The sequence below is a fragment of the Apostichopus japonicus genome, chromosome 10 (assembly GCF_037975245.1).
Source record: "Apostichopus japonicus isolate 1M-3 chromosome 10, ASM3797524v1, whole genome shotgun sequence".
Classification (NCBI taxonomy): Eukaryota; Metazoa; Echinodermata; class Holothuroidea; order Aspidochirotida; family Stichopodidae; genus Apostichopus; species Apostichopus japonicus.
Genome location: NC_092570.1, coordinates 16512106 through 16528835, shown reverse-complemented (window position 1 = coordinate 16528835; position 16730 = coordinate 16512106). Strand labels below are relative to the sequence as shown.

The 16730-nt window shown below is 36.3% G+C and overlaps 2 protein-coding genes across 8 annotated transcripts in view; one reads left to right on the top strand and one right to left on the bottom strand.

The window, feature by feature from the left end:
* LOC139974662 (dTDP-D-glucose 4,6-dehydratase-like) overlaps positions 1 to 4859 on the top strand; it is a 22778-nt gene extending 17919 nt beyond the window's left edge. The window contains exon 9 of the mRNA XM_071981910.1: positions 70 to 4859. Coding sequence (XP_071838011.1) covers positions 70 to 173 — 104 coding nt within the window. The 3' untranslated portion in view covers positions 174 to 4859. The remainder of the gene's footprint in view (positions 1 to 69) is intronic.
* On the bottom strand, positions 1253 to 16730 carry LOC139974665 (2-acylglycerol O-acyltransferase 2-like). 7 transcript variants are annotated; one of them, XM_071981917.1, is made up of 9 exons: positions 16333 to 16725; positions 15174 to 15341; positions 12930 to 12963; positions 11318 to 11361; positions 10657 to 10803; positions 8691 to 9031; positions 7569 to 7737; positions 6244 to 6443; positions 1253 to 5880 (listed from the first exon to the last, which is right to left on the bottom strand). In XM_071981917.1, the coding sequence occupies exons 2-9, from the start codon at positions 15176 to 15178 to the stop codon at positions 5726 to 5728; spliced, it is 1095 nt and encodes a 364-aa protein (XP_071838018.1). In that variant the 5' UTR covers positions 15179 to 15341; positions 16333 to 16725; the 3' UTR covers positions 1253 to 5725. The 7 variants fall into 7 exon arrangements, with proteins under 7 accessions (XP_071838018.1, XP_071838017.1, XP_071838021.1 ...); XM_071981916.1 differs by having other exon boundaries at positions 15174 to 15321; XM_071981920.1 differs by having other exon boundaries at positions 15174 to 15321; positions 16341 to 16725.

The following is a 16730-nucleotide window of genomic DNA, read 5'->3' as shown; positions in this document are numbered from 1 at the left end:
CAAGAAATGGTGTGTAAAGACATGTGGTCTCATGACATGACACCGAAGTTGTTTTCTCTCTGTTCACAGTTGAGTGGTACCGTCATAATTTTAGCAACTGGCCCAGAGCCGCTAAAGCACTGGCTCCATTTCCGACGATTAAAGAAGAGAAAGAAATCGATCCCGAACTGTAGCGAGAATTTCTGTCCATCATGATCTACTTGCTGCCCAGGAGACTAAATAACTGTCAAGCCAAGAGATCAGTGCCTTTGTAAAGGATGCATGATGCATGCATGATGCATGCATGATGCATGCATGCCAGTACAAGCTTCTTCTTTCTTTGTTTTTATGGACTGCCAGTCTGGGGAGGGGTCTGAGGGAGAGGAAATGTCCCTCTGCAGTTTGAGAAATTTTGGTATAAGAAAGAGGCTTAAATGTAAAAGTGTCATCAACCTTACAGAAGAATGAAGCTGTGAAGCACTATAAGTGAGCAGCCAAAATAGGCTACTTTTAGTGCTCTCAAGCTGATTGATATATTGCTGAACAATTGACTGGAGAACTGAACAGACAGTAATTAAAAAGTGGTTTGAACCATGAAAATCTAAAAACATGGAAAATATCTCGGGGATATTGGGGCAGATGGTGAGATGGACAAAAGAGAGAAAAAAATCAGAGAATGTGGGAGGGGGAAAAGGCAAAGGATGGGACGTAAAGGAGTGAGGAAAGGGAGGACAGGGGAGGGCGGCAGAGGGGTAGGGAGGGAAGGAAGAGGGGGCAGGAAGGGCGTGGGGGGGGGGAGCCCAGCTCTAGATGTTCATCATGTGTTATTACAATATTGTTAAAATACTGCGTTCTACAAGCTGTTGTTTTTTCCACCTTTAATGACTTAAAACAGGCAGCAATTTATAAATATTTTTCACATTAAAAATGCATAGAATATATTTGAAAACTTCATCCGTTAGTTCTGAAAATAGAAGATAAGATTTTCACCTCCACCAGAAAACATTTGGAGTTATATTGTATATCAAATAAATAAAAGGAAAGTATCACTAAGATATTCAGCAGTCTGTGGTAGTGAGTCATCTTCAGCGGATGTGTTTTCAAAAGTTGAGGAGCTTATAATATCAAAGTCGATCTGAAATCTTAGAATTACAATATTCATAATCCTATAGATATAGCGGAGAGCCCAAGTTTTTCTTATATTTGTTTATTTAATTGGGATGAATATTATTTGTTGTTGATCCTAAAATAAGAACACTTCAACAAATGTCAATTCATATATCCTTTCAATCATGGTACATTTATTTTCCAAAAGATCCATTACTCTTTTCTTATTTAAAAAGTAAAAAGTAAATGTATAAGATACATTCTGTAACAGTACAATAAAACACTGTTTTTCATATTTATAACAAAAATGGCTGATTACATATTTCTTTAACTTATAAGAATTTTCATTATTCCACACTTGTCGACAAGACAACGTATATTATGCACAAAAAGTTCACAAAAACATTTAAGCTATGAATTTTCAACCTAATCTTGAATGGCACCCACCCCCACCCTCAAACTGAATCTTCCACCCTTCCCCCACCTCCTTATTGGTATAAAATAAAATGGGGTTTACGGAAGTGACAATAACTGTGTCGTCTTTTCAGGTAGTTTAATAGGGGACCTTTTGTCCTTTTCCATTTCCTGATATAAAGCTCTGTATAAACTTTTCTTTTTTTCCTTATATTAGCCCACTCTGATCTTCTCCCATCCTATTTCTTTGGCGCCCTCGGGATTGTGGGGGAGAGTATGGAACTGGGAGGCTAAATTCCACCAACATATAAATGTGTAACAAATCCCCAATTGACAATGTGAGCTATGTAATTATAAAAACTGACTACTATCGCCATCAAATAATTAAGAAAGCATAAATCATCGAATGACAAACTTCAATAGAGTGAAGCTTAACTTCAGAGAAAGACTCAAATTTGTGCCCTTACGACAGCATACGTTATTGGACATATTGAAGGTACTCACAAAGATTCAGTAGGCAAATCATAAGAATATATATGATAACTGCCACTGACAGGAATGTAATTGTCAACATAATTTGCAAGTATTACATCCATGTCAAAAACATATGAAGCTGATTTGAAAGGGTCCACTCAATATAACAAATTTAATCTTTAAATATCTTATCTTTGGTAAAATGGCAAACTGATGCAAGAGAAAGATAAGCAAAAGACAAACAAATGAACAAAGCAAAACAAAACGCAAAGAAAACACTTCAAACAATTATATGTGAAATAGGTAAACGAACATTGCGGGGATGGATGTTGTTTGACCGGTTGTCAGACACATCGCTTACATGTGCAAAACCCCAAACGAATTAACATTTAAGGTACAATTCTAATTTCTTCCCCTGATGACAGAAAAACCCACATACTAAAAAAACAGTATGACATCTGTCAACATTTATTACACCATAGATACCCTGTCTGCAATGTGCTTCGCGACTCTTAACACATTGACCTTTCTCCACACCTATCTAGAAACCATTCCCCACCCCACCCCCACCCCTACCCCAAACCTGCTTGAGCTTATGCAACCAGATCTCCAATAAACACCTGGAAAATGTCTTTTGAAAGTTAAAGTATGAGTAGTTTGCGGTAAATATTCATGTTTACGAGTTTGAAGCAGACATACATGCAGATATAACAAATTTAATCAAAATGTACATTAAACAGTTCTATTGAATTTTTTTCCACTTTAATACACCAATTGATAAGATAGGAACGAGTAATGGATGTATAGTCTTCATTAAAACACAGTAATAACATGAGCTGCTGCCAAGTGCTATCAATTGACCACTCAATTTCTCCCACCAAATTCCCTCCCCCCCCTCCCCCCTCTCTCCCTCTTCAAAAATTATACCATTTTACTACTTCCGAAATAATAATGACATAGCACAAAAAAACATAATAGTATAAATGGAAGGTATTTTGTAAACAGAACATTCAATAAAATTATTATTTTGATTTGATTTTTGTTGTTGATAATTACACTGTTATTGCAAAAAATAATTGTTATAGACATCCAGGTTTTAGCAAAGGTAAATAGGTGTCAATTTGATTTATTCTACTAAGGTTTTGATTTTCAATTCTTTAAGGGTTCCATATAATCTGTAGGCCTCACTTGGTGGCTATCCTTACACAAATGTGTACTCCTTCTAAGGCTTCTAATTATCAGGTTACTAACTCAAATCCCATTGTACCTAGTAGATTCTCGGTTCTTTCATATTGATAACAATAAAATCAATTCTAGATATAGAAATATTGGCATAATCCAAAAACAGACCATTAAAAAATATAAACATATTTAGTAGAAACCGATTAATGCTGTATCCAAAATGCCCTTGGAAAAGATGTAGAAACCCAGCGACAAAACTTTATGGGGACACATTATGTTTGAAATACAATTTTTTTTTTCCAATTTTGTATTCATTTTCTATTATTAGTTTGCATAACAAATAGAGAGACTGTTGCACATGTACCCTTACCCCCCCACCCCCTCCCCAACTCTCCTAATTTTTTTGAAGTTCAAACATAACCCTTAGATCTGTAAGGGGACATAAAAATAAATGTCCCCTTGGCAAGATATGAATCCCATTGTGTGTATCACACAAAGGTCTTAAATATGGAATTGGTATGTACACTGGCGACTACATACAATAAGAGAAGTATTTTTGTTTTAACACTGCTAACTAAAAGCCTGACTATGAGTTACAAAGCACAATAGGTGATTGTTACAAACTTGATATGAAATTTGTGTAAAATTGTTAGGCTGTTGTGTTATTACTGTTTCCATCATGAAGGAGAGAGCAGTCATTTCTAGAGAAAGTATTTGCAGAAATAGTTAGAAACTTCTAAAACAGTTTCACGGTAGAATAGATCTGTTTCTCTAAAGAAATAAAAATAAAAAAAGCACCAATATTTCTTCGAGTTACGGTTCGTATCACTTTCAATGTGACCACGTGTCGCTGCCATCCACACGGAGGAAGGATACTGAGTTAAAAATGTTTTAACAGCCAGCAAATCTTTTTATTGTAGACTTAAAGTAGGATGTCTTTGTACACTAGAGCAGATTTGTCTTTAGTCCCACACACAGACATAGTTATACAAGGAACATGAAACTCAACAGATTTTGAGGAATTCTCATGCCAATATGTCTGGGATAAAACCCGTTTAGTTGCACAAATACTAACTAAATTAAATAGGAATTTGTTAAAATTTGAAACTCCTTGAAGGAAATTTCCTTAGGAGGACAATTACCACACTTGGTTAGAAAAAGCGATATTTTTTGTCTAGATAATGTTGGTCTCTGAGCTATTGAACCTGCAATAAGTAATATTAACTAAAAACTTTCTAAAACTGTCTAACATAATTAACATTCTGTCAGTAACCAAAAACTACTTGACAATCATCTGGATTTCATCTTATTACGATCGAATATGAGAAACGAAAGATATTTACAGGTGTGGTCAAAATCTTGCCAAGTACCTAACTGGATATCCTGTTTCAAAAAATAATGTGAGAGAATCATTTTAATAAATTTGTAATGATATACTTGCTGTATAACATATGATAGCTTCAAACTGGTGTGGTGGATTGCACTCCAAAAAATTTACAAACTCCCTAAAGTTTAATCATGCAGCTTAAATGTTTAGGCCATTTTTTTTTTGGTGAAAGGCTAACCTCATGCTTATTGCTTGAAAGACTAGCAGTAATTTTTCCATCAAAAAACTACAAACAAAACAGAATATCCATAGAAAATATTCTTATCATCGTCTGAAAGAATGAACTGATGAGAATAAAACTGACAGATTATACGGAGTGATCTTCACGAAAAAAATGATTGAAATTTTAAAACCAATATTTCCGTATGAACTGTAACATAAGAAACCTTGGCTAGTTTGAACTCAAGTTGTCTCTATCACAGCATATCACTTCCACGTTGAGACATAACAACAGTGAAAATCACACACAGCAGGTTCTGTTTTTAAGTAATTTGAAATGCTGTCTACTAAAGACTAAGTTCTTTCAAAAACTTAAAACTCAACTCATGTCTCTGTAATAAGAACTTGACACCAGAGAAAGAAGAAAAAAAATGAAAGAAAAAAAATAGTTGTTGTCTGCCTTTTAATACTAATGGCAGGTCAATAAAAACGACTGGAATACAAGGCTAGTGCATCCAACCACATGCACTTACATCAAAACTCTACATAAGGAATGCAATACAGATATAATTTTGTTCCCTAAACCTGAAAAAAATAAAAAAAAACAGAAAAGGAATTACCTAAGGTCATGGCATTATGTGGCAAGGCAGTAGAGACCCAAGAATTTTTTTCAACTTGGGAGAAAAAAATAAGAAACTTCTGACCCAAAAAGAGTATTTAAATTTTGTCATAATTTATCTAATCATATAAAGAAAGTCATGAGCAAGAAAGAGCTGTAGCCCAAGAGTTGTCCAATTCATGTTTTTCTATAAGGTTTTTAATGGCAATGCAAGTTATCACAATAACCAAACTTTTCACGATCATTTGCGTTTTGCCCTACTTTAATTTGGACCCGTCTAAAAATGCTGATGTTTTGGATTTCAACTTTTAACCAACTTTCAAAACCTTCCCACACAATAAGGTAAAAAAAAATGGAAGAAAAGATTGATAACCGTGATCTCCGAAGGTAAGCAAAATACATATTTACAAAAGTGTCAAATGTACTTTTTGATCAATACCAAATTTTGTCTTGTTATCCTCGAATAGTTGCAGTAGGCCATCGACGTATTGCTTATGAAGCGAATCAATACATTCCTGTGATGGGTTTGCTGTCTTCACAGTTTCTATGGGTTTCCCAACTGAGGATGGAATAAGATTTATACTAAATTTTGAATCTCTGAATTGTATTTTAATCAGAGCAGGGGTGGATCCAGAACTTTAAACATGAGTGGATGTGGAAATGAGGTATTTGGAGTGGGTGTAGGGGGAGGAGAGGGGGTTGTCGATTCTTGCCCAGACAAAAATTACATTTGAAACTTGAGATGGTCCAATCTGTGGCATACTTAGTTCTACATGCAAGGTTGTGTTAATAAATTGTTTTTTCTTTTGCATGGATTTGAAAAGGGGAAGCAGGGAGGGGGAGGATGGGTGGGTGTTGGGATGGGGGGAAGTGTTCACCTCATAACAAGCTTACAAATTTAGATGGTTTTCTAATTACTCACCAACGGTATCAACCTTGACTCTATGAGGCAGGAGTCCAAAGGAATAGTTGAAAAATCCTCTCCCATGAAAAAGAGGCGGTGCAAACCCGAAATATTTCGTGGCTAAGTCTTGAAACTGCTTAAGCAGGGAACCTTCTGGATTATCCGCCTGATTATACATATTTGTCTCGCCAAAGGAATAAATTGGGACTAAACAGGCCCTGCAAGCAAAACAAAAAGAGACAAAAATAAATAAAAACAAGCAAAATATACATAAAAGAAAGAGAAATATATGTTTGAAATAATGTTTTTTATCACTACAGAAATACTTGAGTGCAAAAAAGCGATTGTCGTTTTCAAGTTCTGATATGATCATCATCATTCGCCTAAGACCAATTATGTTCCCTGAGAAGATCATATTTTAGACCTTACAGGGCAAATCTCAAAGGTATGATACGTTGAGATAATTGTCATAAGTGTTGAAAAGAAACGGAAGTAGTATGAAACAATAGCTGTAATATTAGTTTCACAAACTGAAACAACCAGCATTTTGTTCTTTTTTTGTTTACCTTGCAGAAGAATTAAGTTTAATTGCCCCTAGCGATTTGAACGATATTATGTTGTCACCATTCCTTAAAGTGATACAGACACCTAGCATTTGCCCCATATTCAGTACATTTGTTGTGTGTGATAATCTCATTCATAATATGAGGCAGCTGAATTTTTTGGAAAAGCTCTTTTCGTTTCTAATATATACACATTTGAACTTTTGATAACTCTGCTGGGAAACTCATTAAATATGTGCAAACTATGACATAGAGTGTTGCGCTCATCAACATTTCTGGATAAGTTAATCCCTACTTACAATCCCACATACATTGGAATAATGCGATGTTCCTCTTTTCAAAGATGACAGTAAAATATTAACAAATTGCCTTAGGCCAAGAACCTGTGTCCAGTGTCCTTGAAACCAAGGTTGTGAAAACAGAGGGATGACATAACAGTAAATTAGACAGGCACTCACTTTACATCATCAATGTGCAAAATTAGCTAATGTTTATTCATAAATAAAACTAGAATTAAGAAAAGACTCGCCAAATGGTCGATCTTTGATGTATTTTGATGGGAGTTGCAATTACTTTCATGATTGTTAATGCCTATTGGAGTGATTAAGACAATGCTGTTGGTAGGTGTCTGCAAAACCTTTTAAGCCAATATTCTTTATCATCTTACTATACAGAGGAATGGAAAAAAAAACCATAAAACAGTATTTATATATAAAACATACTTAGCGATTTATGAAGGAACTTGTTAAGCATAAATTTTTAAGCAAATTTGACACATACCCTGCTGTGACTGCTCTTTTGATGAAACCCTTGCGATTTTGAAGATATAGCTTATGAACTCCAGGTCTAGAGAGAAGTGACTCCTTGGCACCGCCAACAGCGATGCAGGTCATGTGACCAGGCTGAGTCAGGAGAAAGTCCACACTAGGTCTACTGACAGAGCAGATACCTGTATTCACAAAAATATATCAGAGCTCGTAAGTCATCATGACAACGCTGCCACTGTCAGCGACAATGACAAAAAGGCCCTCACAAAAGGGGGGGAGGGGTGGGGGGTTGGTGGGCTACAACCTTGATTTGTGGGTCAATCAGAGGTCATGGGAAATTACGATGGGGCCCCAGAAAAGTATGGTTAGGAGCCTATGATGTTTCCATAAGGATTATATTATTTCTCAGTTTCCTACTTGACTTATTCGGGAAGTGACGAGTGGGGAATAGAAGCCATGTGACAGAGAATTATTCCCAAAGCCTAACCCCGGCGCTAGACAGCCTACGTGAGAAAGACTTCCTCCTTGAATAGTGTATATATAGGAACTACTGGTACCTGCATATCTAGAATTTCCTGCATTGTTTACAGCATATCGAGAAATGTCACTTGAGAAAAAACTCTCATCACGAGACTTCCATATGATATGTCAAGCATTACTTAGAGAGCTATTGCAAAGTGTTTCTGTTTCAGGGTACTTCTAAAAGTGTGTGTCACACTTTGCTACAAATTGTGATGATTTAATACTATGTGCATAATTTGTAATTCACTAATCCTCACCTGTTAGCATAATGTAATCCCATTGATGAGAGACTTCCATATGATATATCAAGCATTACTTAGAGAGCTATTGCAAAGTGTTTCTGTTTCAGGGTACTTCTAAAAGTGTGTGTCACACTTTGCTACAAATTGTGATGATTTAATACTATGTGCATAATTTGTAATTCACTAATCCTCACCTGTTACTATAATGTAATCCCATTGATGAGAGACTTCCATATGATATATCAAGCATTACTTAGAGAGCTATTGCAAAGTGTTTGTTTCAGGGTACTTCTAAAAGTGTGTGTCAGACTTTACTACAAATTGTGATGATTTAATACCGTTGACATAATTTGTAATTCACTAATCCTCACCGGTTAGCATAATGTAATCCCTTATCAATGGAAAGTTAAACCATCCGCCCAGCGTTAGAACGTGCGACGTAATGCCCGGAAACAATTCACTGAAGTAAGTCCCTTCTGTGCCAAAATGAATGAACAGTCCAGTGGCCATGATGCCATGTGGATGAAAGCCGCCGAGGTACGTCTTGTTGGGATCAAGATCAACGGTTTTGTGAAGTTTCATTGGAAAATACTCAGCTAGATATCTGAAGACTGCTAGTTTCCTGAACCACTGAGACCTGCGTCCCCCTCGTTCAGGGGTGTGTCTGTCCAGATAGATGTAGGTGGCAAAGATTAAGAGAATGATGTAATATCTGGATAAGGAAATAAAAAATACATTTATTAATCAATCCATCGATTAAACCATCAATCCAGTCAAGATAGCAAGCAATCAACCATTCAATCTATCCATCAATCACACATTCAATTTATCTGACAATCAATCAATATATCTGACAATCAATCAATATATCTGACTACCAATCAAACAGCCAATCCCTCAATCATACAGCAAATCAAGCAACCAATAAATTTATCTGACAACCACCAATCAATCAATGGTCCAGTAATTCAATAAATCATCTAATGCATCTGACAATCAATCAATTTATCTGACATTCAATCAATAAGCCAATCAATCAGTCAATTAATCTATCAATCAATCATCATGCAAGTCAAACAGTCCATCAATATATCTGACAACAAATCAATAATTCAATCAATTGATCGATCGATCATCCAGTCTGTCAATCAATGCATCTGACGATTAATCATACATTCAATCAATCAATCATCCAACCAATCAATGCACCTGACAATCAATCAATCGATCAATCATCCTGCAAATCAAGCCGTCAATCAATATATCTGACAACAAATCAATAATTCAATCAATCGATTGATCGATCATCCAGTCTGTCAATCAATCAATGCTTCTGACGATTAATCATACATTCAATCAATCAATCATCCAACCAATCAATGCACCTGACCATCAATCAATCGATCAATCATCCTGCAAATCAAGCCGCCAATCGATATATCTGACAACAAATCAATAATTCAATCAATTGATCGATCGATCATCCAGTCTGTCAATCAATTAATGCATCTGACAATTATTCATACATTCAATCAATCAATCATCCAACCAATCAATGCACCTGACAATCAATCAATCGATCAATCATCCTGCAAATCAAGCTGTCAATCGATATATCTGACAACAAATCAATAATTCAATCAATTGATCGATCGATCATCCAGTCTGTCAATCAATCAATGCATCTGACGATTATTCATACATTCAATCAATCAATCATCCAACCAATCAATGCACCTGACAATCAATCAATTGATCAATCATCCAGTCTGTCAATCAATCAATGCTTCTGACGATTAATCATACATTCAATCAATCAATCATCCAACCAATCAATGCACCTGACAATCAATCAATCGATCAATCATCATGCAAATCAAGCCGTCAATCAATATATCTGACAACAAATCAATAATTCAATCAATCGATCAATCAATCATCCAGTCTGTCAATCAATCAATGCATCTGACGTTTAATCATATATTCAATCAATCTATCATCCAACCAATCAATGCACCTGACAATCAATCAATTAATTGATCAATCAATGATCCAGTAAACCAATCAATTAATCATCAATCCATAATATTCATTAATCAGTCATTCAATCAACCAATCAAATCAAAATAAAGCAATCATTACTATTGAACTATTGGTGAGGAAAGTCTCTCACATTATACTTATGAACTTGAAAATGAAAAGTATCACCTAAAAATTGCATCAGAACTTCACCTAAGTTGTAGCTGCTGAATTAGTATTCCTGGCCTTTTAACTTAAATTACCCGAGATGACACTGAGGCGACTTGAGATATCCAAGCCGATGATGATCCAGCTTACCGTGATATAGCTAAATATGTGACGAGGAAGAAGGATGACACGCAACCCAGAAGAAACATGTACCAGTAGTGGAACATGGATAACGTCTCCACTCGTCTGTGGATTGGAATACTCAAAGGCGCCCATTTGACTCCCAGAAAACTAAATCTGAGGGAAAACAACAAATATAGTACTAGCAGGTTGAAATTTGTTATAAAAGATTTTTAGCCAGCTGTTTGAGAAATGGGATCACTAGCTACCAAAGAATAGACAAGAGTTGTTGTACTACAGATTGGATTCAATAAATATAAATTATCAAAATAATTGCCTAATCTGCCGATAAACTGGAACATAAAAAAGAGTACCATGTTTCGTACCATGCTATATGACCCACACTATAATCAAGTAAGTAGCAGAAGGTTTATCAAATTGTGTGAAATGCAGCTAAGAATCTTATTGTTGGAGTTGGATGATGAAGGGGGAGTGGGGCGGTTGGGTTGTGTGAAACAGGCTAGAGGGAACATCATCGGGGTGGAGACGGGTGGGAGCACTTTTCCAATCAAAACTTGAAGATCATTATAACAAGACAAGGAAGAAAGATTGATTCTTACTTTATGCATATTCCCAGGACTCTACCTTAATATTTTAATCACTATTTCTAACGTCTATTTCTATCATTTACCTGTTAGACTTCGCATCCATCGTGTGGCTCTTTCTTCTGCTATCCTGTTCGATAAAAATAACGATTAGTTAATGATTAATTATTTAGTTCTCAAATTGTTTTTTTCTCTCGATCATTATAACTCGTAGGTGTAATCTAAAAATTGGATAATATATGTAAATCATCTAAGTACTGTTTACAGGAAGTATTGACAAAAGACATTGACTTTAAAACTTAAAGGGATGGAGTTTTTTTTCCAGATGTGACTTTGGTGCAATAAGATTGGCATACAGACTCTTCTTATGGTCCTCCTCTTTTTAATATTCCTAACTTCTTTTTCCTTAACAGGTTTCAGTTTAAGTGGTGGTCTCAACATACCGGTATGGTACTTTAGTTACCAATAATATGGAATGTCTAGTCTTCTTCAATAGGTGAAGAAAGTTAAGATGTCATCTTTAATGATTTTTTTTTTTAAATAGACCATTAAGATGCTCTCTCTCTTTATGTTTTGTGTATTTTTCATCAAGGTACCGCAAAGCTCTCATTAACAAACATTAGAATTGATTAAATGTGGGGATGATTGTTTACAATCTGTGTAAACCTTTGAACCTTACCCTGATAATGTCTAATGATATTAAAGTAAACAATAAATTATGTAATGTCAAATAAGAACATTTTACTTGACAGTTCTTCAAACTTTTGCTGTGTTAATTCTTACTGTAAATACATAGTTAAGAAATTTATATGGTGCTGAAGAAGTTAGAAACAGGCGTTCAAATTTGCACCTATAGGTATCACACCACAATAAGAGCAGCGCATGTCCGCCTGAGAGGTTAACCATTGTCGGGAAATAGCCCATTAGTGATCTACTCTAGTGATTTTTGGGGCATTTTGTGAGTCATCATCATTGTTTTTGATGCTTGGATGTTGAAGAGGATGAGATACAACACTACTAATGGTCTACAAATCTGGAGGATTGAAGGTGATTTAAGGTATTTTAGGAAATCTTGGTTGAAAGAAGAAGATTCCGCAGAGACAGCTGGCTGATGGGAAGGGGAGCACTATGGTAAACTTTGAGCTCGTCTAGCTCAAAATCTAAACGGGTCATGGTGGCAAAAGTTGAATGTATTGTGATAGCACAAGCCATCAGCTATCATATGGAGAGTAGAACACTTCAGTTGAAAACGTCTATCTATGATCTATCGGCCTTGGAAAGTGACCTGTTAAGTGTGTAAGTCAATGGGATCAATTAATTGTGGTGTGATACCTTTACCCTAACTCAACCAAACTGACACATCTACTGTATGTCAAAGGTCATACAGACAAGCCTCCCCCAAAAGAATTCCTAATAAAATTTAAAAAAAAAAACGATTTTTTAAGTTGCAAATATATTGTACAGCGACACAATCGAAAGCCTCACTAAAGTCCTCAACAAGAGAGCGCTATCTTAAGGTGTTCTTGTAACTTCAGACTGATTAACAACACATACAACACTGCTCTCATATTGGTATGAATGAACTGATTTGCATTTGGTAATAGGACAAATTAAAAAAAAACAAACAAACATACAAAAAAAAATATAAACAAACAAGCACATATACTGTAGTTAAGGAATGAGAAACAGTATACATACCAAACAGTTATTTCCGTGGAAATTATTCACTGAGCTGTTGAGGAGTGGAAAAAGGAAGAACTTTATGAAGCAGACTGCAGATCCAAACTACTTCTGAGGTAGGTAATGCAGGCTACTGCAGTTGCTAATTGAAGTATTGCAAGAGATTGGACTTCAATGTGTAATGAATGTCATTGCTATTGGATTAAAGATCTGTTAATCTTCAAGTAAACATCACCTACAGTAAACAAAAATATGAGCAAAGATACTGTAACGTCTTGCTCTTTGAAACCCTCGAAATCGACCTTAATTAACTAGACACAGTTCGTTGACCAAAGGAAAACAAATAACTTTATTTAAGCTTCTGTTTAATAGAAATTTGGTTTACTTCTTTTCAACAGGGATAAGTGCTTGAGGTCAATAGGTCAACTTCTCAGGAGAATCGTCATTGCATGGATGTGATGGTTTTAAATATATTGAGAGCTTCCGGGCAAATAAAATTAATATTGCTCCAGGAACCAAAAAATTGCTGCTCCTTATAATAATAATTATAATAATGAAAATAATCATAATAATATGTCATTAAGTTTCACTTGCACCTCTGTGGTCAAGTCAGTTACACAGACAACAAAATCCTCACCAGTAATGCAAAAATTGAAAATACTAGTTTTTATACCAAGGATAATAACACAATAACCCAACGTGAGGTAATCAAACTTTTAATTGTTAAGTAAATTTGCTTTATCGGTGCGTGGACTTATCGAGGGTACAGTATATGTAAAGGTCATCGTTCAATGGATATCTCTGAACTAATAATAACTACTAGCAGAATTTATCAGTTGATCTTTGATTCCAGCAACATGATACAATCACAGTATACCCACTCTCCTTGTGAACGTGACTTCTTTTACTATAAACAACATCATGGACAATTTGTGTGAAGTGACCTTTGAGATCACTACAAAGTAATTTCTTGAATCACCTTCTCAAGACAAAGAGAAAGCTGCAGTAACTGCAAAATACTGCTCAGCTACTGTAGCTACATGATGCAATATCAAACGGTAGGCATTATCCCAGCGGAACGGTGCCTATTGTGCACAACTGTGGGGCGTGCAACAGATTTATGTCCTGTACAGCCTGGCTGCACGATGCTGCAGCCTAGCTGCATGATGATGCTGCAGCCTGGCTGCATGATGCTGCATGATGCTACAACCTGGCTGCATGGTGCTGCAGCCTGGCTGCAGGATGCTGCAGCCTGGCTGCACGACGCGGCAGCCCCTTCAGCATCCTACTCTTGACAAGGTGCTGTAACAGAATTTTGGTATGAGCTATATAGTACAACAGAGTACAAGTAAAATTTCCCTTGGTATATGTAAAAACATGAGTACAAGGCTTGATAACAAAGCCTGTAAACATTCAACTTTTCTAAACAGTATGTACAGTATTATTATTTTTGTTGTTACTGTGGGGTGATTAACTACACTCTATGCTGTTTAGGACACTTTAAGTCAAAGTCCATTGTACCCCAGGAGTGGCTCAGGAACACAGTTGGGTCTGAAACATAAACCAAAGCCACCAGTTGTACTTAGCAGCCAAATTGCCTTTATGTCAAGTCAATTGATTCATTTTTTTACAATTCCATTCAACAAATTATTTTAAATATGCATTTGCCCTGCAAAACTTCAGTACATACTGAATCGATTAAAGGACGTTTTTTTTGGCAGTCTACGGGGTATATGAAAAAATGTCCTCAATTTTTTCATTGCCACAGTCCTAATTTGGGGATTTTTTATCCTATGACTCAGGAGAAGTGAAATTTTGAACCTCGCGCCAACCTAATCATATATATTTTGAACAGTGAAGAAATGATGAGCAGCTGTGACGTCATCACGGCACTTCGTTTCGGAGTCTTCAGGGACGCTATCTTTTACAGCAAGCTAGACTTTAGCGAGGAAAGTTGAACTTTCTGAAAGTAAAATGGTGATAAACTGTATACTTGTGCTCTTTTTAAAGCTTATTCTATGCCTGTGTGCTATACAGGATAATGAAAACCAACATTTGGATAGTCAAATCAAAACCATATTTAGGATTTCATGATTCCATGAAAATTTAATCACCTCACATATTGCTATGAAAAAGGAAGTATCAAAAAAGATGTTCCTCTACTCAGCCAACGAGAAACTCCATTGTAAACTTGTTAATCTGAACTAAAATGAAAGTCAACTATAATTACAGATTTAAGGACTCTTTTGTACAATTACTTACACCATACAACCTCAGAAACTTTGCCCAAACTTGTCTTCTCCCCAGCAATTATTCTTCGCTCTTTCTCTGATCATAATTGGTAGTTCACCGCAGGAAGCCTCTGGCATTTTTGTTTGTTTTCATATAAACATCACGATAGTTGATGTTTCTGGTAGAAAAGAAAACACACTGGAATATAAGAGAAACCATCAATGTATAAGACAAGCCTGTTTTAACAGTTTACTTTACGACCCAAAAAGGAAGATCAAAGCAAACCATTAAAAAGGTCTTATAAAATGAGAGGAATTATAGAAAAATCTGACAATTTATGAAGGCATGCAAGTCCTTCTCCTCTGAAGGCTTGTTTATGCACTCGTGGGATTCAGAGTAATGTTTTTTTAAGACTTTGCAATAGGATACACTCCCTTTTGTCTATAACATCATTGCATGTAATGGGGTGACCATATTTGGAGGCAAAAACAAATGGTTAATGCCCAAAAATTAATTAAAAAACCTATGTAGATAAGCTAGACATTTCAAACTGGGAGGAGGCTTGGGCTATGGCAGGGAAGGTCCCCCTGTTTAGAAGATGGCTAGAAGACTTGAGTCAAACTCTGGAAGAATAGTTCTATTCCAGGGAATAGCCCAGCTGCCGGGAAGGGATTTTCTCTATGTTCCTAGCTTAATTCTCCTCCCAGGAGGGTGGGGTTGCCAGGTCTGGAGTAGCCTCCCAGTATTTAAGCTTCCCCTTGTTGCAGTATTAAAGCTTCCATTTTGTGAATATTGCCTGTCTTCTTTACCTGTGCCTTTGGATTAATATTTAAGTCTGATTTAAGACAAAAACATTTTGCTGGAGCCGGCTCGATCAGGCTTGTCCCAGGGTGGGGGACCCCCACTGGACACTGTGGGACTGCTAAGTAAAGACAGTTTCGTTTTGAATTTGCAAGGTGTGACTCTTAGCAGCTACTGTAACTGTGCAGTGGATCTTTCAAGTGACAGCTGATTGGCCAAATTTAGGACTCAGTTGCTGCGTATACCTAACGAAATGCCTACAACTTGAAGTTAAGCTCAAATGCCTAGCCTAGACATACACAGGTATTGTTTGTAGCCTAGTTGTAGCATATCAAGTCCTAGGTTGGTAGTAGTGACAACAACAAAGAACAACCTAAAAATAAATTACCAATGTACATTTCTAGAGATTCCGAAGGTTGTATACCCAACAAATTTAGTTCTTCTACTGGCCTCTGCTTACCCTGTCAATATTACTGTCTTATCTTACATGGAATAGGTCAGTAATCTGAGATGGTAATAGCGCAGTGCTTAGCAGCTCTGCGATCAAAACAATCCCAGCTGATAAGCGACCCCAAGCAGAGGTCAATGACGAAACCCTGAAGTGAAACTAAGGAGCGCCGATATAGCAGAAAGGGTCTCAAAAGTCTTGTTCTTTGACGTCCGAGCATTTTAACACGGTAGGGATACAGTGTTATGTATTTCATATTGGATGTCATCGTTCCTGTGGAATTAATTTTCTGAGGACACCGATTTTTCAAGCCCTCAATAATTCGACGTGGTCGATAT